The sequence below is a fragment of the Acomys minous genome (assembly GCF_964271855.1).
Source record: "Acomys minous genome assembly, chromosome: 13".
Classification (NCBI taxonomy): domain Eukaryota; kingdom Metazoa; phylum Chordata; class Mammalia; order Rodentia; family Muridae; genus Acomys; species Acomys minous.
The window spans coordinates 34,158,587-34,182,153 of record NC_140495.1 but is presented as its reverse complement, the minus strand read 5'-3'; the positions used below and the strand labels follow the sequence as shown (position 1 = coordinate 34,182,153).

At 44.9% G+C, this 23,567-nt stretch overlaps 2 protein-coding genes across 7 annotated transcripts in view; one reads left to right on the top strand and one right to left on the bottom strand.

The window, feature by feature from the left end:
* MRAP2 (melanocortin 2 receptor accessory protein 2) overlaps positions 1 to 10,409 on the top strand; it is a 36,192-nt gene extending 25,783 nt beyond the window's left edge. For all 4 annotated transcript variants that reach the window (XM_084754971.1, XM_084754972.1, XM_084754970.1 and 1 more), the window contains 2 exons: positions 1,900 to 1,999; positions 8,640 to 10,409. In XM_084754971.1, coding sequence (XP_084611097.1) covers positions 1,900 to 1,999; positions 8,640 to 9,033 — 494 coding nt within the window. In that variant the 3' untranslated portion in view covers positions 9,034 to 10,409. The remainder of the gene's footprint in view (positions 1 to 1,899; positions 2,000 to 8,639) is intronic.
* A 4,257-nt stretch (positions 10,410 to 14,666) lies between these two features.
* Positions 14,667 to 23,567, bottom strand: part of CEP162 (centrosomal protein 162) — a 70,356-nt gene continuing 61,455 nt past the window's right edge. For all 3 annotated transcript variants that reach the window (XM_084754947.1, XM_084754948.1, XM_084754949.1), the window contains 2 exons: positions 20,447 to 20,581; positions 14,667 to 17,858 (listed from right to left, as the gene is read on the bottom strand). In XM_084754947.1, the coding sequence (XP_084611073.1) occupies positions 17,652 to 17,858; positions 20,447 to 20,581 (342 nt within the window). In that variant the 3' untranslated portion in view covers positions 14,667 to 17,651. The remainder of the gene's footprint in view (positions 17,859 to 20,446; positions 20,582 to 23,567) is intronic.

Sequence of the window (23,567 nt, the reverse complement as noted above, 5' to 3'; positions counted from 1 at the left end):
TGTTTTGAGTGATTTGCTTTATGTCTAATAATAATAATAATAATAATAATAATAATAATAATAATAATAATAATACTATGTGTGTGTGTACATGATTGCATGATGTGTAGGGCGGTACATTCATCTAGAGACAACTTTGTGGAGTTGGTTCTCTCATTCTAGCTTTCATGGGTTCTGGGTCACAAGCTCAGAAGGTCAGGCTTTCTCCACAAGTGCTTTTCTCTGCTGAACCAACCATGAAGCACCCCCCCCACCCCCCCACCCCCGCTCCTACCCTGCCACCCCTTACCTTTAAGCTTTAATTCTATTATGTTAAAAAAGCAAGGTCTAAAGAATCTCCTATTTCTTTAGCACTTGGAATTAAGATACTAGGAACGAGACTTTTTTTCTATTCAGAGTACCAAATTTACTATCTCAAATGTCTATCATTTTTCTGTCTGTCTGTCTGTCTATCTATCTATCATCTATCTTGTCAGTAGTACATGTATTAAGGAAGTGTGAATTATGCAGTGAAAATTGTCAGTTTTATGTTAGAAAGTTACTGCACATATACATATAATATAATTACAATAATTCTTTGATTTAAGCACACTTACTGTATAAGCTCTGGTCATTATATTTTCAAAGTTCTAATAATATTCACTGTATTCTTGAGTAGGTAATCCTTTTAAAGATTAGGTAAGGAAATTTAGGTTGAAATGTAAAATGACTTAGCACTGTCGCCCCTCAACAGTGTGTGACGTGTGTGTGTGTGTGTGTGTGTGTGTCTGTACAACTGACTCTAATCCTGGTGCCCCAGACACCTACAAAGAAGCCATCTGGCTTTGATTTACGAAGGTATACACCCCAATAAACCTACTTTAAACTGGAAATGTTGAAGCTGAAAATGGCTTAACTTACCTAACCTCGTACACATCATAGCTCTGCTGTATACCATGGTGTAGTACTGCTGTTCTTTCTGGGACACAGTGGCCCATTGGGAGTGGCAGCTTGCTGTCACAGTTCTTTATCTGGAGACAGCACCATACCTATGGTATCTTGCAAGCCTGGGAAAAGACGAAACTTGTAAATCTGAAGAACAGGTCCATATTGCTTTCAAACCTCCTAAAATGGGAAACTGTTAATCAGGAACCATTTACAGCTGTGACTCTTGCTTGAGACAGGACCAACAAGACCTATTGTTAGGAGAAGAAAAGATGAAGTGCTGTGACTTAAGGAGGAAGGCAGGGCAGACTTTCACCAGCGTGCCAAAGTGGTGAGAAATGCTTTTCAAGTAGTGGTGTGAAGAAGCTGTAGCCAGGAGCTAAAGCAAGCACAGGGACACAATGTCCCCAGGTCCAAATGGGATTTAAAATAGGAGTAAATTAGTTGATAAGGGTGGCCATTGTAATGACAAAGGCCGGCCTGCAGGATACCTTCTCAGCTCCTGGCTCAGAGAAAAGCGTTCCAAAGTGGCACTTTCAGTCTCCTAATGTGGGCCAGAGCTGCGAAAGCAAATGAGGTGGGTGGGGGCGGGGGTGAGAGGGTGGGGGGAGGAGTAGGCATTCGTTCATTTGCGGTGGTCAGGAGGCCATCTATCCATCCTATCCAAAAAGTGACCTAGACCTGAATTGTGTCAACGTGAACATGCATGAGGTGGAGTAGAGTTCATTCATTTTAAATAACTCTGAAAATAACCCAAACAAACAAACAAACAAACAAATCTAATCCTAGGCAGCAAAGTAAAAGACTGATGCTTGTGATGACCTGTGACCTGTTTTCATACCCCCCGTTGTGATGGTGGACCAACTTGTTATATACTCTGTGCACCCTGGCCATCTCCAGAAAGCTCAGACTCCTGAAATGTGTAGGCTAACTCAAATCACGTGAGACGCTAATGTTACCTCACCTGTCTTGCAGACTCCATTGTGATCGGATTTTGGGTTGGTCTTGCGGTCTTTGTGATCTTCATGTTTTTTGTGCTGACTTTGCTGACCAAGACAGGAGCCCCGCACCAAGAGTAAGTCTGGACCGCCTTGTGCTTCACAGTTAACTGAACCTGAGCCAGTTCCCGCTATTGTCTCTTGGGGTGGAGAGGTGGGCGGAGCCTGATTGCTGCGGGGATTGGGGTAGGGAGGTGGGCGGGGCCTGATTGCGATTCCCGGTGCTGTGTAGGAGAGATCACACTTTCTGCCCGGTCTTTTACCTCCTGTTGCCCTCATGAGATCAGGCATCTTGGTCCTGTCCTGTCTTCATGCTCATACCAGATCTCAGTTTTACATTGACGTTAAGATGTGTTTTCTCCCTTTCTCGAAGAGGGCATCTATGGAAGAAATTGCATGCAAATGGCTGATGTGTTTACAGAGTTGAGCCTGGCAGCAGTACTCTCCTGCCTGGCTCTCCTCTTGCTTGGCCTTTCCTGCCCATTGTTGCTTCTTATTTCCATACTTCAACTATAATGAAGATTTGCAGAAAAAGCTCAGACCATCACCCAGTTTGCTTGAGACTCCAGGGACTAGAGAAATTCTTTAAATACAAGCATTCTAAAGGAGGGGCGAATGATGTTATGTTAAAGTTTGAACAAACTGGCACATGGTGGAGACCTCTTTAAAGCCACTAGAAATATTCTCATTGCCCCTGTCTCCTTTTTGCCTTCTCCCCTCCCTCTCTCTCTCTCCCACCTGTCAAAACCAACCTCATGCACCTTTGCTTTTCATAGTATTGTTCAAGGAAACCCAAACGTATGGTGTAGTTTGTAATAGTAAGAAAAGACAGGGACAAACAAACAAACAGATTGGAGAGATGGGCTCAGCAGTTAAGAGCACTGACTGTTCTTCCAGAAGACCCTGGTATGAGTCCCAGACATCCTCCATATCAGATATTTGCATTATGATTCATGACAATAGCAAACCCACAGTTATGAAGTAGCAATGAAATACTTTTATTTTATGCTTGGGGGAGGGGCAGTCTCTACAGCACTAAGAATGGTATCAAAGGGTCACAGCAGTAGGAAGGTTGAGAACCACTGCTGGAGAGCATTGCAGTCCCCACCCCTCAACCCTCTTGTTGTGATGGGGGGCGGGTGTGTGGTTCTGGGGAGTACTATGCACCCTTTCTTCCCTGCCACTTATTGGTCAGAAGTAGCTCCACCTGCCCCCCATCACTTGGGGGCTGGGAGTGCTGGTCAGCTTCCTGTCTAGAAGAGAGCCAGGTGTCTATGGGCACAAGGAAGGAAGGAAGGAAGGAAGGGCCTGGAAGCAGAGATCCAGATATAAAGCTGGCATCTTCTTTCTTAAAAGCTTTTAGGCCCAAGAGCAGTTTTGATGGTGATTATTTTTCCTGTGGAGTAGTCATGTGTGGCGGAGAATCACGTTAGCTGGATGCCGAATAAGCAGTGAAAAGCCATTTTGTCCTACTTGTCAGCTGGGGAGACTGTGCGGTGTCTTGGTAGAACATCTCAGCCCATTACCACACAGCTGAATGAGGGGGGTGGAATTAGGGTTAGGGAATTCTTAGACTCATTTTTATGTTGAATATTTTAGACTTCTTTAAAAAAAAAAAAAAAACCTCAAGCCTCAGATTTCCACCACAAATGGCCTCCTTTTGTACCCTTTGCTAACTATCCTATCTCCTGTTAGGGGCAGCTTTTATTTAATGGGGAATACAGGCTTGCTCATGACCTTATAAAACTGGAAATGACATTTTGCCTCAAATTGTAATTTAGCAGACTCACTACAGGATGGAGTTTTGCAACCAGAGGAGACAGCAGGAAAATGTCAGCGCTCAGAATCATTGATGCTGACCACAGCCCAGGTCTAGCTGGCAGGATGCAGATGTGGTGGGTGGTTGCTAAGTAACCCCAGGATCCCAAGATGCCAATGACCACTGTCAACAGGTAGAAAAGCTGGGTTGGGTCCCACCCACCAACCTTCACAGAGCTGCTTTGTTTTACCATCAGTTAGGAGTTTTTACTAAGTGCAGTGTAGTTTGTGCTTGCCCAGGGCCATGCTAAGAGGAATTCTAAGGTGGCAGGATTTTTTCTTCCCAGATAGCCTGACATCTTTCTGCTAACCACCCAAACCTGTGACACAGAGGGCTTTCACCGAAGTGTGTGCTTGGTGCCTCTGTCAGGCTGATTTATACTTTGTACAAACTCTTGGCACAGGCTGTGTCTCCATGTGTGGTAGTTGGTCATTTTATCACAGAATTTCCCTCATAGGAGGACTTTCTTCAGCTTGGGAGAGCCCCAGGGAAGAAATTGCTGGAAAAGGCAGATGGTCCCATTCTGCTTAGCCCATCATCTCCTTCCCAGAGCAGATGAGGAGGGTAATCAATATGTGGTGACCCAGCCCAGCAGCAAACATTTCATTTTTAGGGAAATCCTTAGCGGCTAACTCAGGACATAGCCTGTATTATGCTCTGCAGGTAGAGGTGTGGGTATTTGGACCCATTTTCCTGGCTTCATTTGGTTTTCTGTCATGAAAAGATGAATCTGGGGGTGGCTGTGTGTCTCACAGCAGTCGGGGGTTTGGACAAGCCTGTAGATAGTGCTTTGCTGTGTTCAGTGTTTTGTATAATATCTACTGAGGCCCAGAAGGTCATGTAAGACCTTTTGAAGGACACAGATATTTACCAGTTTGCACATCTGTGTATAGGAATGAAAGACCCGAGGAAAGGCAGAAAAGCATGAACTGTGAGAGAAACCAAGAAAAGATGGCAGGAGAGGGTGGGCAGACAAATGGCTTCCTCTTGCCAGATCGTGGAGTCTTGTCATGTGGGCACTGACACGGGCCTGCTGGTGGATGGACGCTTCACACAGAGGCACACAGAGAGGCAGTCAGGTCCACTGTGGCTAGACTGTAGAGTGAGTGTGGGGGATTGGTGAAAGAGACGACATGGGAGGGAGAGGAGTATGACGGAAGAGATCAGGGATATCAGACGGGGTGCTGGGGAGCTGAAAGTAGGTCTTAGGACTAGTATGATTCAGAACCTCTAAGACCAAGTTCTCAGCGCAAAGGAGATTTTTTTTTTCTCCAGAGCGACAGAGGGCAGGGGATAAGAGGCAAAGACAGGAGACAGAGGATGAGGGAGAAGAGGAAGGGAACTAGGGGAAGGGGAAAGGGGTATTTGTCCCCGGGGGACAAAGGACAGCCTCTGGATAGAGACACGCGTGGCACAGAGGAAAATGGAAGTTTATAAAGGTACGAGGAAACCCCATGTTAGGATGAGGTGTTTAATGTTGACAGGGCATGTTAATTAGGGCAGAAATGGGGCTTTTGATTGGTGGACTTCAATATTTTGACAGCTGGGCCTTGGTAGTCAGCCTCAGGAGGAGGAGGAGGGTTAGACCCTGGTGGCTAGCTTTAGGAGTGTAGTCTAACAGTTTTTTAACAAGGCAGAAGGAATCGGGGAGAAGGGCAAGGCCTGCCAGAGCCATGTTCAAGCTGGCTAGAGTCCCTTCACATAGAAAGGGGGGCATGGCAGATAAGGACAGTCACTGCATGGGTGAGAGGACTGGACGGGCCCTTCTGGGAGATGCTGTCAGTTCTGGTGCTGATAACCCAACAGGCCTGGAGAATAGCATGTGCAGCCTATGGTGGGGAAAAAGCCAAGGGTCAGAGCAGTCGGGTTAGGGGGACAGGATGTTGGAGATGATTAGGGAAGTCCAAGTTAAAAATAAAAAATACAAAATCTTGAACAAAACAATGAGAGAATAGGTCCAGGCTTCCAGCAAAATAAACAGGTTTTGTTTCTCAGCCCTTAGGATGACGAGGGAGGACATCAGCACATTCCAACCAGTTCTTGGCTGCAGAATACACAGCGGGTACAAGCTATGAGAAACGAGGAAAGGTGCTAGGATTCTTGGGGATAATGATTTGTGGCAAATATTCCTGAAGTGCTCTTTTTATGATGCCCGCCCTTTCAAGGATCAAGGTCTTGAATCTTGAGGCTTCTGGTTTCAGATGTAGTTTTAACTAAGGTGGAATTTAAGATGTTAGGGCCATCACAGGTATAGCCAGAGCTGTAGAAGAATCGGCTGGGTTTAAATGCCTTTTTACCTGCTATTATAGATGTTGAGACATTTTAGTTTTCCCCACGACTTCCAAACTTGAGAGTTTGAAGCTGCAGATGGCCCTCCTCTGTCGTAGGGGCATAGAGCCTGTGGAATGGTACCCAGGCCATTACAGGCACACGTTTTATGTATCCTAGCAACAATGCGTGTGTTTCTTTCCTGAAAACTGAAGGCAGGGCTCAGCTTCAAGCTCTCTACTGCATCATAGAAAGCATCTTTGGACAGTCACTACATTAATTACTTAAGAATGTTGATAGGTATGACTCAATAAGGGCTAAGCTGGTTTAAGACCCGCAAACATGTCTGTGTGAATTGAGGCCTATAGGCTATATGGGGCTGAATATTGCTATATGGGTAGCCCACAATATCAGAAACTTACTTAAAATGTACATATTTTTTTGTAGCTTGAGGGTTTGTTTGTTTTATTGGTTTGTTTTGGATATTTGAGACAGGGTTTCTCTGTGTAGCCTTGGCTATCCTGGACTCACTTTGTAGACAAGGCTGGCTTTGAGCTCAGAGAGATCTGCCTGTCCCTGCCTCCCAGAGTGCTGGGATTACAGATGTGTGCCACCATGCAACTTGAGGTTTTTCATTAAACATTTACATATGTATATGTGTGTATGTCTGTATGCCATATGTGTGCAGGTGACCACAGAGGCTAGGAGGCATCTAATCCTTGGATCTGGAGTTACAGGCAGTCCTAAGCACTCAGATCCTCTGGACAAACAGTCGGTACTTGCTTTTGGCTGCTGTACCATCTTTCTGACCTGTAACCCAAGGCCCTTGAACGTGACCTTTGTAGACTGCAGTGCTGTGCTGCAACATTGGCCATGACTGCAAGGTTTTCATTACCCTCCCCAGGGTGTGGCCATTCTTACTAATAACCAGCAGGAAGATAGCCCTCTGCAACCGTGGCATCTGAGCCTATGCAACCACACAGGCTGACTAGTTGTGGAAGGTGTAAAGTACCAAATGGTCTGTGCTTGTCAAGCACCCTGGGGAGGAAGCCCCGTGGCTGACTACTATTGAGCAGCTCTTGGAGAAGTGGGGAGCAAAACCAAGGTGGTTTCCTGCAGCCAAATACAGAGAGACAGCAGAGAAGCCTGCATGGAGTTGGTTGGTTGGACTTCCAGTTTCACTGTCTTTGGAGTCTGTACGTAGTGTCAAACATCTCTCCATTCATGTTCATCTGCTTCTAGTTTTAGGCCTTAGCTGAACATGCCCTTGAATTTATTTCCACCCTGGAGGATCTGTAGAAGAGGCATCTTGCCAACACCAGATTTGTTTTGATTTCAGACATCTTCATTACCCATGTGTTCATTAATTCACCCATCCAACAAAACCATGCTGAGCCATTAGTCTAAACCTACTGCTGTTGTTGGCACTGGGGATGTAGGCAAGAAGCGCACCGTCCCTGCCCTGGAGAGCTTACATAAAGGAGGTGACAGAGAAGTGGAGAAATAGGCACAACACAGAGAGGAAGATAAATAAGGAGAGGCACCCAGTGTCCCCCAGTGTCGCTGCAGAGCAAGGACCCCAGATCAGAAGTGTTGGAGGTTTCTTGCGGAGACGGATCCCAGATGACTGAGGGGCTGAGAGGAAGGAAGCAACTTGGCAGATATCGACAGGGCTCCCAGAAGGAACTGCTGGAGGCCCGTACTATATGATTTGGAACAGCATTATTGGAGAGTTTATGGAGAAGCTGATATCGAGTCTCTCTTCAGAGATCCTAAAGGTTTGCAAGGCAGGACTTTCCTTCAGAGGCACCTAAGCTGACTTTGATGCAAGGCTGGGAGATAGCCTAGTTGCTAAAGTTGCTAAAGTGCCAAGTTCGAGGACCCGATTTTGGATCTCCCAAACCCATATAAAAACCAGTGTGTGATATGTGACTATAATCCCAATACTGGAGTGGTAGAGAGAGGCAGGAGGATTTCCTGGTTCTTGCTGGCCAGCCAGTCTAAGCTAAATCCCTGAGCTCCAGATTCAGTGAATGAGACTGTCTCATAAAAGGAAAGGAAAACAACAACAACAACAAAAACAAACAAACAAACAAACAAAAAACTAAGGTGTAGAAACAATCAAAGAAGACACTGAGTATCGACTTCAGGCCCCCGTGAGTACCTGCACACACATTCACATACACACAAACACGTATACACATACACACAAACACATACACACATACACACAAACACATATACACATACACACAAACACATACACACATACACACAAACACATATACACATGTACCCCAATACATAAGCACAAAATAAAGATTAAAATGTGATTTCAGTTCAGGAGATCTAAGGATCTGTGGTGATTACTGACGTGCTTACAGGATGTTGGGGGGTTCTGCACCCCATCTGCCCTCAGGAAAATCCAGGAGCATTCATCTGGAGGTTTTTGCCGTGGCCATCTGTGTTCAGAAGTGATGGTTCTCGCTGCTGGTGCTAAGCTGCGTATCTGAAGGGACACCCAGGAGGTGCTTCCATGGCAATCTCCTGGCATGCCCTCCATGCAGGACCCTATGAGGCCGTAGGCCAGTGAGCTGCAGATCTGTGACCTCTCCTTTTTGTCTTTATAGCAATGCGGAGTCCTCAGAGAAGAGGTTCAGAATGAACAGCTTTGTGTCAGACTTCGGGAAGCCACTGGAGTCAGACAAGGTGTTTTCTCGCCAGGGCAATGAGGAATCCAGGTCTCTCTTTCATTGCTATATCAACGAAGTGGAACACTTGGACAGAGTGAAGGTTTGCCACCAAACCACAGCCATCGACAGTGACGTCCAACTCCAGGAAGCCATCAGAAGCTGTGGGAGGCCCGAGGAGGAGCTAAGCAGGTTTATGAAGTTTGACATCCCCAACTTTGTGAACACGGACCAGAACTCCTCCTTTGGGGAGGATGATCTTCTGATTTCGGAACCACCTGTTCTTCTAGAAAATAAGCCACTTTCCCAGACATCACATGTAGACCTGGACTGAGAAACACTTGTGGGTGTCTTCCTGGGGATGTGTTCTGTCTGTGTATAGCAAGAAACCTCAAGCCACCCAATGTGTATGTGAGAGAGAGAGAGAGAGAGAGAGAGAGAGAGAGAGAGAGAGAGGGAAAGGGGGAGAGGGAGAGGGAAAGGGAGAGAGAGAGAGAGAGAGAGAGAGAGAGAGAGAGAGAGAGAGAGAGAGAGAGAGAGAGACAGAGACAGAGAGACAGAGAGACAGACAGAGAGACAGAGACAGAGAGACAGAGAGAGAGACAGAGAGAGAGAGAGAGAGACAGAGAGAGAGAGACAGAGAGAGAGAGAGGATATGCAACAACACTTAAAGTTTTTGGCCTAGGCTAGGTTGGGACTTAGTGATAGAGGGATAGAGTTTGGAGATGGAAGGCACCACTTTGTTGTTTTTTTGGGGGGATGATTTTTTAAAAATTAAAAACGCATTCACAGTATTACAGCTTCTTTATTGAAACAATTGACCACATATGTAATTGAGCCCCCCTGAGTAGGAGTTGGGTCACTGCATTCTGACCTAGCTCATTACCACTATTCTCTGCCTATAACAAGCTGCTTTACTTCTTTGGGCTGCCATGGCTTTACAGGTTAAGGTGGCCTATCCGGAGTAGATGACCTATCCCAGCTCTAGTACTTTGTGTCTTTCAGACTTAGCATCCAAGACAAACTAGGGACTATATCAGAAGTAAACGGTAGAACATGGCACCCTGGCTCTCATCACGGGGTCCCCAGGCTTTGGTACCCTCTCTCCACTGGTACCCTCCTTCACTGAGTGGTACTTTAGTTGGGGGAACTTTTACCAGGGTACCAGGAGACTCACACAGAGAACAGTGTTTCTGCTGAGTTACACTGAGGCAGTTTCTATGAGGAGCTTTAAACCTGGGACAGCTTTGACCCCAGTGAATCCCAGCCTAAAGTATGGCACAAACATTTGTGCTCTCAAAAAATGGTAGGACATATTGCCATCTGGCTGATGGTGGGTCCCCTCTGGGTGTTCCCATTTGCATCCCTGTGCTCACACTGTTGAAGTACTTGGCTTCAGAACAAGACCATTTGCCATGGTGCCTGGCTGTCTGTGTGTACTTGGGCAGATGCGTAGGTGTTGGCTGCCCTGTTTGGGGCTGAGAGTTCAGTGGGTTACCACAGTAACATGTTCAGGATGGTGTGATGGTGAGAGCAGCATGGTGTTCATTTCACAGAGGAATCAGCCCTTTGCTGGTGCTGGAGACAACTCAGTTTTACACACTGTGAGTTACATGCATGGCCAGCTGCTAATCTCTTCTGGGTAGCATCTTTATGAATTTATCCATCAGCTGTCTTGCTTAAGTTGCAAAATAAAAGCATTTGACTGCACAGGAATTTTCTCTGGTTTAATTTTAACACAGGCAAGTTTTCTTTTCTCTAAAAAGCTGACCTATGCTGTGTCTACAATGCTTCCTGATTTCTGAGAGTGTGTGTATGCTGACAATAGGAGCTTTGTTTGGGAACAGCTCCACCCAAGGGAATTCCTTTCCATAATGTCTTTGAAGGGAAGTACTATTTAAGAGACTAACATAAAAGTAGTAGGACAAAACATGGAATATTTAGTATTATATCACTAAAGCCACTTTAATAAATTCTTACAGATGGAGACATGCTACCTTCATGTATACTTTTATTCAACCAATGAGATTGATATTACTAGCTTGCATGAGTATTAATTTTTTCAACTAAATATAATTCATGGGCTGCTTCTTAATTATGTTTGAAAGCTATTTGAGAGAGATCATATTGTGAAGTTGATTAGCCAAAAGAGGATTTGGAGTATTAAACAGCAAGAAGAATGGTCCTGAGTGTATCATAATTTTAAGTACTAACTGTTAAGAACCACGAAAAAGCTAACACTTTACAACATCTTACAAGTTAGCAGGCTAAGCTCTCTCAGCTTCTAGCAGATACAAAATTTCTGAGCAAGACCAAGAACTTCATTTTGGCCCAGCAGGCTGCAGGCACATCATATAGATGTTGGTTCTGAGTTAATGTTCCATTGATGTTATAATAAATCAGGGCAGACAGCATCTTTTTGTTTTTGTTTTGAGACAGGGTTTCTCTGTGTAGCCTTGGCTATCCTGGACTTGCTTTGTAGACCAGACTGGTCTTGAACTCAGAAATCTGCCTGTCTCTGCCTCCCTAAGTGCTGGGATTATAGGCAGCGCCCAACTGGCAGACAGTTTCTTAAAGTAACACATTTATTTTCTTATCATCATATACATAATAAAACCAGTCTCAGACAGCTAAAACCAAAATATTAATGTGGTTGTGTTCCACCTAGAAAATTGTAGTTTGGACTTGAAATGTCCTCTTTGGGCTCATGGGTTGAGGACTTGGTTCCCAGCACAGAAATGACCAGAGGTGGGATTCTGCAAAGTGACTAGATTATCAGGGCTATGAGCTTATTATGCATTAGTGAATACATTCTTAGTTTAATGGACTAATGGAGGTGACAGAAACTTAGGAGGTAGAGAACCTAGTTGGTGGTAGGCTTTGGAAAGCTGGGCCTTGTGGCTGGCCCTTCTGTTCTCGGGCTATCATGAGGTGAGCAGCCTCCTCCACTATACACTTTTGCTGTCATGTGCTGCCACAGGCCCAGAAAGGATGGACCAAATGACCACAGATTGAGGCCTCTGAAAGCATGAGCCAAAACCACACTTTTTCTTAATTTCCTCCAGGTATTTTGCACAGCAAGAGAAAGCTGATTAACATAGGTGGTGGGAATCCATTATCTTGCCTTTGTCAGTCTCCACAGGTGGCTCAATCTTTGGATATTGACCTCATGTCACTGTGACCTCTTCTCCTTTCTGTCTCCTACTGCCCAGTGTCCTTCGTACCAGGAATCTGGTAGTTACCTTGGACTACCAAGGATAACCCAATTCAAGTCTCTTCTTGATCTCAACTGCCAAAGTCTGTTTTGTCATGAAAGGTAACAGAGATGAGGATGTGGACTTGTTGAGAGGCAGTAGACTCTCCTGTCATCTTGGCCCAGTTCATCCTCTGTATAAAATATAGTTATCTCAGAGTTTCAATCCATTACAACATCAATCCAAGCTGCATATATATTATCATTATTTTAGCCATCTAATCAGGTGTTAGTTAAGTCCTGGGAAAAAAAGTCATCTTTAGCTACAGACCTGTAAAACTAGGAAATAGTTTTGGCTCTTTGGTATTACATGTCTAAAATACAGAGTATAAAATTTCTGTCCATGGGCCACAGATCCCAATAAATTTCAAAACTCAAGGGTGGCAATTGCATTAGGTTTCAAGGCTGTAGCTTGTAACTGTTATGTCCTCTCACTTAAGAAGTAACCTAGCCCCTAGTTAGGGGCACGTACTTAGAATTGTTTTGCTCATTGTTAATTTCTCCGGCTTTGCTGTCTTTATCACTGATGCTGCATTTTCACGAATAATGGGATAATTATTTGTTAACTACCCAAACTCTAACCAGCTAGTGATGATGATATGTGGCTGTATCTCTGGGGCATCCCCTGTTGAAGACAGTTTTTTAATTCTATTTTAATTTGGGTTCCTTATGCCTCTACCTCCATTCTAACCTCTGACCCTGGGTAGGAGAGAAACAAGGTTAGAAGTGACAGGGGAGATAGACTTTAGCCTTAGTTCTGGTTGGTTAGGGTGGTTAGCTTCTTTGGGAAGACATCAATCTCAGTAGTAGGACAAACGAGCCACCTTCTTTCTCCTCTGTCAATCTCCTTGAAGTACCTGCCTCTCTCTAGGCTCTGGTATTTATACTCTCCCAGTCCTCAGAATTCCACTAACTGGCTGGCAATGACTGTGCCTCTCATGAAGCAATTATCAGTTGTGGACAAACTAAAGCAACCCAATATCCCACACTTCGGATTAAAACAAAAACATGTTTACATAATTGTTTTTTTAAAAACCAAAACTTCCATTATACCCTGTCATCACTGTACTCTTGGAGGAATCAGATCCTTAACAATATCAATAGGTAGGGGTACCTGCCTCTAAGCTACTATACTCCTTCCTAGGCCTGTTCTGGCCCCTCCACTGGGAGCAGCTATGGGTGTGCCCCTGCCCCTAGTGGCTGCTGCTGTCTGGAGTTTGGGTCATCTTTCCCAGTGATGTAGCAATAGGGATGTGTTGAGGCTGCCTTTTGTGGAGCTTAGACTATGTATATTGACTACAGTCAACTGCAGGAGGTTGCATTACTGCACGAGAGAACCAGCCTTCTCACCGTGGTCTGTGACATCCACCTGGGTGATGATTTCTCCTGTGAGCCACGTAAAGCTGAAGTCACTTACGGGTGCCTTGCTGCCTCTGTTTTGTGTTTCTTCCTTTTCATGCTACTTCTGGTGAGATTATGACAACCTCATTTATTTGCATCATGTCACTAACCCTTAGAAAGGCAGCCTGACTAAAAGGCTGTGTTATGATTTGTCAGAACGGAGAAGCACTCCCAGAACTTTGTCATAAATAGAACCTGTTAATGGTTTGAAAAACCCAGAGCATTTTGACTTTAAATCCGGGCATGGTGGCACACTGCTGTAATCCCAGCACTCGGGGAGGCAGAGGCAGGCGGATACCTGTGAGTTCGAGGCAAGCCTGCTCTACAAAAATCAGTCCAGGACAGCCAAGGCTACACAGAGAAACCCAGTCTTGAAAAACAAAAAACAAAACAAATGCAGAATGGCATTGCCTGTAACCCAGCATTTAGGAGGCTGAGGCAGGAAGAATGCCAGGAGTTCAAGGCTAACCTTGACCACATAGCAAGATGCTGTTTTGAAAAAGCCAAATCTTATACATATAAAACTTAATTTTATAAAACACTACAGCAGAGCAATCACTGGCTTGAAGCCACTTTTCCAATAAGTTTCTCTTATGAGTCATGACATTATTAGGACAGTTAGAAATTGAAGGTCATGCAGAATGACCTCATCAAGTGCCTAATCAGTGCCAGGGCCCTATCTCCCATGTCCCTGGTAACACACCAGCTTTGCAAGTGATGGGGAGGGAAGGAGGGAGGGAGAGGAGAGGGGAGGGGAGGGGAGGGGAGGGGAGGAGAGGGAGAGGGAGAGGGAGGGGGAGGGGGAGGGGGAGAGGGAGAGAGAGAGAGAGAGAGAGAGAGAGAGAGAGAGAGAGAGAGAGAGGGAGGGAGGGAGGGAGGGAGGGAGGGAGGGAGAGAGACTGAGACTGACTCTGTAGTTGCTGCTGCTTATAATTTATAATACTCAAGGACAGAGAAGAATCACAATGCCACCAATGCCACTTCTTAAAATTTAAAATGCCATAAAGGAGGAAGGTGGAGGTACAAGGGCTTTGCTGAGGCCTTCTAGAAGGCTCTTCCATCTGGGCAAAACATCACTATTCTTATGCATTTATATGCATTTTTCTTTAATTCTTTCTAACACATCCTGTTAATATTACTTCTGGTCAGTAGAATGGGATCTGAATTGTTTCTCAGGTTCTAAATGGAGAATGACATTATGGACTCCCTTGTTTTTTAAAAAAATTTATTTATGAATTCACTCATATTATATCTCAATTTTTATCCCATCCCTTCTATCCTCCCATTCCTCCCTCCCTCCACTTTCACCCCATTCCCCTCCCCTATGATTGTGACTGAGGGGGACCTCTTCCCCCTGTATATGCTCATAGGGTATCAAGTCTCTTCTTGGTAGCCTGCTATCCTTCCCCTGAGTGCCACCGGGCCTCCCCATCCAGGGGACGTGGTCAAATATGGTGCACCAGAGTTCATGATATTATGAGCTCCCTTGTATACTATGGAACAGAAGGTTTTTTTGGTAAAGAGCAAAGGTGCACATTGTCCCTCCCCTTGGAGTTAATCCAAATGAGCCTGTCAGTCATTAGGATGAAAAAATGTCCCACAGGAAGCTCTTTCAAAAACTTAAAAGAAACAGTATAAAGCCCACCTATACATGTAGGCCACAGTGGTCTGCTGGACCCTCGTAGTATATTAATAGTTAAGTGCCAATTACATGTTGAGGTTCTTTCCCTAAATGATTCCACTTTGCTTGCTTGATCCATGTTTCAGTCAAACAAGCTGTTGGGAGCCCTTACTAACTCCTTGAGATGTAAATTTAGTTTTCCTACAGGATCTCCTCTAGTCCAGTACCAGAGTGTGAGTCCAGGGCCTGAACCCCGGGCTTTGTGCATGCTAGAAAAGCACTCCTGTTGAGTGAGCTACAGCCCCACCCAATGAGCTCTTTATTCAGAACCTCTGCTTTTGTGGGTGCTGCATATCAGCATGTTTGGTCTTCTGCCTCAAGGTAAACCAATATTGTGTGGCTCAGCATCTGCCCTACCCAGGAGATCTCACCTAGGTGAGACCATTACTGATCAGTCAGCGAGGGTAATCCCCTCTGGTGGTGAAAGGAGTCACTGCCACCCACTTCTGCATAAAGAGGTCACTCACTGAGTGCTTGCCCAGCATGCACAAAGCCCTGGCTTCAAATCACAGCACTGGACTAGATGAGTGCCTGTCTCAATACTAAAACACCAGCACCACCAGCACCAGCAGCAGCAGCAGCACTAGGAACAAAAGGCACTCTTCAGAAGCCCATGTATACATAGGCTAGCACTGAGGATACTGAGGCTGGAGGATTTCAAGTTTGAGTTAAACCTGGCCAAAAAAGAGCTCACTGGAACTTAGCAGCTCCACACTCCGGCTCTGTCAGAGCTCTGACCCCATGTCACTCCAAATTGTAGGGCCACATTCTTTCCCCAGCAGCACCTCCATCCTATCCCTGTTATCATAAACCCGTGTTCCGTGCTCTTTACCAGCCCCTCACCCTCGCAGGCCACCTTAGTATCTAAACACACCTGCATCAGCAAAGCTAGGAGGCCTCCACCCAACAAGAGAAGTAACTTTTAAGGATCACTCGATAACACGAGCACTGGAACGCCACTGTTTCACTAGGAGCCATGTGTGTGTGACGCCATGCCACCCTCTCTTGTGCGGTCCCTGAACAGCTGCAGCTGCCCCACCTTACAAGGCGGGAGCGGTTAATGTGGATGAGGCGAGCAGGGTTGTAGCAGCAGCTGGGTTTGCTAATCTTCATTTCTCAAGGCAAAATGGTGTGCAGGGCATATGCACAGTCATAGAAATAATGCATTTGGACTTGGCTTAACCTACCAAGTCCAACCTTTTCTGCAAGTTTTCCTTGTGTTTTAAAACCAGCTTTGTACTTTGAATGGCTCATATACAGAATCAGTTAAAAGGACAGAGGGGGATGGGAAACCATGTATTCAAAGTGTACTGATAAATACAAACATCTAAATAATGAAATAAATCATTTGTATTATAACTTTGAAAACATTGAAAATGATGCTTTTTTACTCCCCTCTCAGAAAGAAAATACATTACAAAACACTGGCATTAAGACAACAGTTACACTTGTTATATGAACAGGTGCTGTACTTCACAACCTTTGCTCTTGGGTTCACTAAGACTTGCTCACCTGTCCCTTATGAAGCATTCTTCTTTGCAAGTACTACCTCAGAATTGCGCTTATTGGCATGTGCAGTTGGAATGTAGTCCAAATCAAGATGTGCTATTAATGTAAAATATATTCTGAAGAATAAAAATATATTCACAGTTCCTTTTTTCATTTTAAACTAAAATTAAAAATTCACTAGCAGCACATATCACATTGTCTGGAGCTACTAAGAGCATCCAGGTGTCCTCACGTCACCTGCCTGGTCCACATGGATGACCGGAAGCACCTGGTGCCAAGTGTCTCCTTGGACAGCTCCATCTCCAGCAAGGGGCTGTCTTTAGGACATACTGGGAGAGGTACTTGAAAACAAACTGGCTGTAGCTTTGATTTACAGAACTCTCACACATTTCTGACCTGCTTTTAAAAATGGGATTATAAAATAAACTAGCTATCTTATAGCAAATTTTTATTTTTTCTTATAGACATAATATTCCTTTTTCAACAGAAATGGTAAAACTTCTTATATTGTTTGTAAAGTTAGAGCTGCCAGAAATTAGGACTGTCATTTACTAAACCTGGCCTACAGTAATGAACCCATCAAACTGTGCCATTACTTGTCACTTTATATCAGGCTCCAAAAGACCGAGAGAACTTGCTGTTTCCCTGTGCAGAAGTTACAAGTGTCATCTATATGACTGAGGATGCTCTATAGCTTAGCTGACAGATGACAAGATTGTCCCCAGCATGACACCCTCACATTCATCTACCTGTTTCATGAGAAAGAGCTGATTTTCTGTCACGCAGAAAACGAAAAGCACTATAAAATGTGGCCTAAGATGCGCACGTCTCCTCTTCCACTGTGGCCTGGACCCCAGCCTTCTGCAGGAAACCTTGCTAGTCACGGTCTTCTGACATCACAGACCTGTTCGTAAATGATCTCAAATGTGGTTACTTAATGGTTTTCAGTAGAATACACCATGATGTATGTTTTTTCCTTGTTGGTTCAGGGCAGTTTATTCTGACATGTTACTCTGGTGGCGTTCACACATGGCTGTGTGGTGGAGCTGTCCCGACTGTGGCACATTTTCATCTGTCTTCCAGTGAGGTCACTCAGGTCCAAGTCCGACTAAAACTCTGCTGCGCTCACTTCCTCTGCGAGAGCAGCGGGCACAACCACTCCCTGCCGGTGCAGCTCCCGCAGGACGTCGAGGATGGAGTCTAACTCTGTGCGGAACTTGTCCAGCTCCCGGTTCTTTAACTGCGCAAGTCTCTTCCATTTCTCAACTTCCTTGTTCTGTTCGGTTTCTACTACTTGGCGTGTTTGCTGTATTATCTGAAAATATGAAAACTTCCGATTATTGACCCAATTCATAGTGGAAATGAGGACTATTTAATGGTTTTAAAGAGCAGACAGTACTGAGCAGGTATACCCAGGGCTTGGAGAAAACTCAGATCAACTTAATGTGCTTTTTTTTTTTTTTGTCTTCAAAGGTTGACGTAATTTTCTCACCAACTGTTATGAACTGAATCTGCCATCACCTCCCCCAAGACCCACATGCTGTAACTAACCCTTCCGTGGCTGCATTTAGAGCGAGGGAATACGTCCATTAGGTTGTACTGATGGGGCCCTGGGCTGACAGGACTAGTGCTCTCCCTAACAAGACACAAGCACTTTTCTTGCCTTAAGAAAGGCCATTCATGAATGCAGCCTGCAAGCCAGGAAGACAGCTTCACTAGAAAGCAAGTCAGCCAGAAAGCCTGACCTGGAGCCTCCAAAACAACTCCGGCTGTTCTGACCATACACTCTAGGAGGCTTCTGTCATGACAGTTTGAGCAGGCTAACTGCTGTAGAGTAAAGCTGAGCACTGGCACCAAGACCAGTCCTAAAACACCACGTTCTCTATCAAGAAATGCAGTTAGCCCGCTCCTATTGCTAGGTATGTAATAATCAGTAGTCATCTTTTCATATAAACTTTATAAATATTTAAAGCTGTTTTTAGACATTTAAAACATTAATTTTTATGTATGAATGTTCTAATTGCATGTACACCTGCATGCCAGAAGAGAATATCTGATCCTAACCTTAACCCTCTAACCCTAACCCTAACCCTCTAACCCTAACAGATGGTTGTGAACCGCTATGTGGTTGCTGGGAATTGGACTCAGGACCTCTGAGAGAGCAGCCAGCGCTCTTAACCACTGAGCCATCTCACCAGACTAAATTTATAAATATTTGAAATTATTTAAATATGGAATATTATTCCCAGAAAAATAAATGTAAAACCTATTAGGTACCCATCTGGGATAAAGGACATCATATATATACATTTTCTATCTCAAAATATATAAAAAAAAATCAATATTAAATTATTTGAGATTTTAAGTCTCATTTTTTTTCTTCAAAGCTATACTTTTAATGAGCTAAAAAGATAATGGTGGGCGGGGGAGGGGGCGGGAGATGTTAGGTGACTGAGTGGCTAAGAGCACTGGCAGCTCTTCCTGAGGTTCTGGGTTCAGTTCCCAGCATGTGCAGCTCACAGCTGTCTGTAACTGTAGTTACTGGGATCTGATGTCTTTTCTCAAGTGCAGATATACATGTAGACAAACTACCCATACACATAGCTTAAAAAAAGATAGTGGGAACAGCTGAGGAAGCCACAGCCACAGAAAGCCTCAGAGTAGAGTGCTGTAGTAGTGCTCACTCTGCCTTGCCTGCTGCAGTAGTGCTCACTCTGCCTTGCCTGCTGCAGTAGTGCTCACTCTGCCCTGTCTGCTGCAGTAGTGCTCACTCTGCCTTGCCTGCTGCAGTAGTGCTCACTCTGCCTCGCCTGCTGCAGTAGTGCTCACCCCGCCTCGCCTGCTGCAGTAGTGCTCACCCCGCCTCGCCTGCTGCAGTAGTGCTCACCCCGCCTCGCCTGCTGCAGTAGTGCTCACCCCGCCTCGCCTGCTGCAGTAGTGCACACCCCGCCTCGCCTGCTGCAGTAGTGCTCACCCCGCCTCGCCTGCTGCAGTAGTGCTCACCCCGCCTCGCCTGCTGTAGTGCTCACTCTGCCTCGCCTGCTGTAGTAGTGCTCACCCCGCCTCGCCTGCTGCAGTAGTGCACACACTGCCTTACCTGCTGCAGTAGTGCTCACCCCGCCTCGCCTGCTGTAGTGCTCACTCTGCCTCGCCTGCTGCAGTAGTGCTCACTCTGCCTCGCCTGCTGCAGTAGTGTTCACTCTGCCTCGCCTGCTACAGTAGTGCTCACCCCGCCTCGCCTGCTGCAGTAGTGCTCACTCTGCCTCGCCTGCTGCAGTAGTGCTCACCCCGCCTCGCCTGCTGCAGTAGTGCTCACCTCGCCTCGCCTGCTGCAGTAGTGCTCACCCGCCTCGCCTGCTACAGTAGTGCTCACCCCGCCTCGCCTGCTGCAGTAGTGCTCACCTCGCCTCGCCTGCTGCAGTAGTGCTCACCTCGCCTCGCCTGCTGCAGTAGTGCTCACCTCGCCTCGCCTGCTGCAGTAGTGCTCACCCGCCTCGCCTGCTGCAGTAGTGCTCACCTCGCCTCGCCTGCTGCAGTAGTGCTCACCCGCCTCGCCTGCTGCAGTAGTGCTCACCCGCCTCGCCTGCTGCAGTAGTGCTCACTCTGCCTTGCCTGCTGTAGTAGTGCTCACTCTGCCTTGCCTGCTGTAGTAGTGCTCACCCCGCCTTACCTGCTGCAGTAGTGCACACCCTGCCTTGCCTGCTGCAGTAAGTGCACACCCCGCCTTGCCTGCTGCAGTAGTGCTCACCCCGCCTTACCTGCTGCAGTAGTGCTCACCCCGCCTTGCCTGCTGCAGTAGTGCACACCCTGCCTTGCCTGCTGCAGTAGTGCACACCCTGCCTTACCTGCTGTAGTAGTGCACACCCTGCCTTGCCTGCTGCAGGAGTGCACACACCGCCTTACCTGCTGCAGCTCCTGCTCTCTCTGCTTGTGCCTCACTTCCATCTGCTTGATCTTCCTTTCTAAGCCCATGAAATGTCTCATCTCTGGGGTGTGGTTTTCTTTGGCTTCTTTCAGTTCTTCCAAGAGCTTTGTAATCTGAAATTGAAGTAGGAATTGAAAAAACCACAACCACAAGGAAACAATTATTTTCAAATAGGTAAATCTTTAAAATCAAGAATATTTGTATAAGATTTCTTGAGTGGCACCTTGGATTCATCTAGAAATTAATAGCTTCCATCCTCATGTCCAAGAAGCAAAGGGTCATTGCAGCTGAGCTGACCTCACATTCTAATTGGTTCCAGATTCTGGACGACCTTCCTCCCATGACTGTGATGGGACCAAGTGAGCTGGGTGCTTTTTCCGGCTTCAAGGAGTTAGAGACTGCTTTAGGATTAAAAGAACAGCTCAGGCAGGCAGCACTGCACTGGGTCCAATGCACAGAAAGAGCTCAGTAATTTTATTTGTAATTCTCTGGTGACAGTATACTACTTTATAATGTTCGTAATTTGCTCAAGAGATAAAAGTTTGCTTGCCAGAAGAGAATGAAGCAAGGGCAGTGGTGTGTGTGTGTGTGTGTGTGTGTGTGTGTGTGTGTGTGTGTGTGTCTTTCTTGGGTGATTGATCTTTTGGGACCCCAGGATGCAGACAGATGAAAGGCACAGTCCTTGCCCTCATGGGGTTAGTCACTGTTAGCACCTCTGTTTTTTCACCACAGAGAGAACAGAGATATTTTTATAGCACAAGGATTAAAATGGAGGGGGTTTGAGAGACTTTTATATTAGGCTTAGTAAAGCAATTAATTGCATTTTTTTCTGTCATATACTAAGAAATTCTATCAGAGAGCTGACTTCACTAATTGCTACAGCAGAGACAATAGTAAGAAAATGAAGATGGATTTCAATAATGTCTTATATAAAATACTTATTATCTAATAAAAATATGACTCCCCCAACCTCACTTATATAAAAGCATATTAAAACAGGGGAAATAAAAATATTTTAAATGAGAAACATCCCAATGGAATCACAGTCACCACAGGAACATGTAGTCTTGAGCTGGGGTGGTTTGCAGACAGTGCAGGCAGAGGTTAGCTGCTGGGCATACAAATGGTATACACTATACAATGACTACTAATAATCACTTAGGAAAAAACCAAGGCACGATGACTGAGGAAGAAACTGATGGAGTCATAATTATATACAGGATGGGTGGTCAAATATTCAGTTTCTGTAAACTTATTCATGTATCCTAGTGTAACCACTTTACCTCTGAGCTATGTCACTAGTTCCTCATAAACTTTTTATGGTTGGAAAGTGATTTTGTTATTCCAAGTCATTGCTATCTTATGCAATACCTGCAGCCCATTCCTGGTCTTTTGAAGCCAACAAATAAATGAGAGTTCTAACACAGCCAAGGAGCTGTAGGGTGGGAGAACTCCTAAGAGGTGGCTGGCAGGATTCTTAAGGCAGATGCCACTGACTTGAGTCTCAGAGGAGATGTCAACGGACAAAGCAGAGTGAGTTAGTGCTGGGCACACTCTAGACAGCAGCCTCAGCTTATTACACCTATATTTGTTTACTGTCTGATCCACAAAATGTGAGGTCCACAAGAGACTTTCCTTTATCCTCAGTATTTGTAGAATCTGGATTTTTCTACTACTGATGGTTTCAATGCTAACGTTTTTTTTTTCCCTCTAAGGCTGGCTAGTTACAATGGTAAAGTTATTTCATTCTCTTGTTATATATTTCATCTTTATAATGGGAAAACAGTACCCATTCCTTTAGTCCATGTACTAAACAATAGATACTTGTTTCTACTACTGTCAGTCTTCTTAAATGGTGTAGGAAATCGCTGATGGAGCTACATGCCAACAGAAAAGTCCATTTAAATATTCTTAGGTAAAAAAGACACTGTGTGACCAGGAAAGGGTGTGGTCAAATGGGTACAGTGGGGCTATAGGTACAACTTCCAGTTTCTAAATCTAATATTAGCATAAAATAATACACTGAATATTTAACCCATGCTCAATAGGAATAAAAATACCAATAGTAGCCTCAGTTATAGTAATAACTGAGTTATTTTACTTCAGGAAGAGAATGCTCCACCCAGACCGTGTCACTGAAGGTGGAGTTACAGACATGCGGGTGCTGGGATTTGCACTCAGGTCAGGAAGAACAGACAGTGGTGTTAAGTGCTGAGCTATCTCTCTGGACCCTAAATGGCGATTTTATAACTTGAAATTTTACTAAATTCTTTAAAATCTCCTTTAATATTTTTTAAATGGAAAATTTAGGGCTTTCAATATATATTACTTGCAAATAGAGATCACTTACACCTTGTTCCTTTTCAATCTGGATGACTTCTGTTTCTTTTGCCAGATTATTATCACTAAATAAGCGTGGTGACAGTGGCTATCTCCTTCTGTTTTGTTGTCCAGACTTTAACACTTTCATTCTGCGGGGTGTCTTATCATGTTCACGGTCCTAACAAGTCAACCCCTTCTTGCATGTCAGGCAGGAGTTTCAGTTGATCACTGTGCATGAGCACTGTGACGTCCTCTGGAGTTCAGCTTGCTACTGTTCTGTTGAGAATTTCACATCCACATTCATCAGAGATACAGGTCTGTATTTTTTACAATTTGTCATCTTTGCTTTCAGTATCATGGTAATGGCAGCCTAAAGGCTTAGCCGAGTTCTTGTCATTTCATTTCTTGGATTAATTTAATACTTGGAATATTTTTTGTTTATTTTAAAAAAAGATTTATTTAATGTATATGAGTGCTTTATTTGCATGTACACCTGCATGCCTGAAGAGGGCATCAGATCACATTATAGATGGTTGTGAGCCACTATGTGGTTGCTGGGAATTGAACTCTGGACCTCTGGAAGAGCAGGTGGAGCTCTTAACCACTGAGCCATCTCTCTAGCCCTAGAATATATTTTTTAAAAATAATGTTTTGTAGAAATCCACAGGCATTGGGTTTTGGATTTTAGACAGTAGACTAAATTACTGCTCCGATTGTATTACTATTTGTTGTTTACTTTGATACTTCTTAATTCAAATTTTAGTATGTTTGTTTATA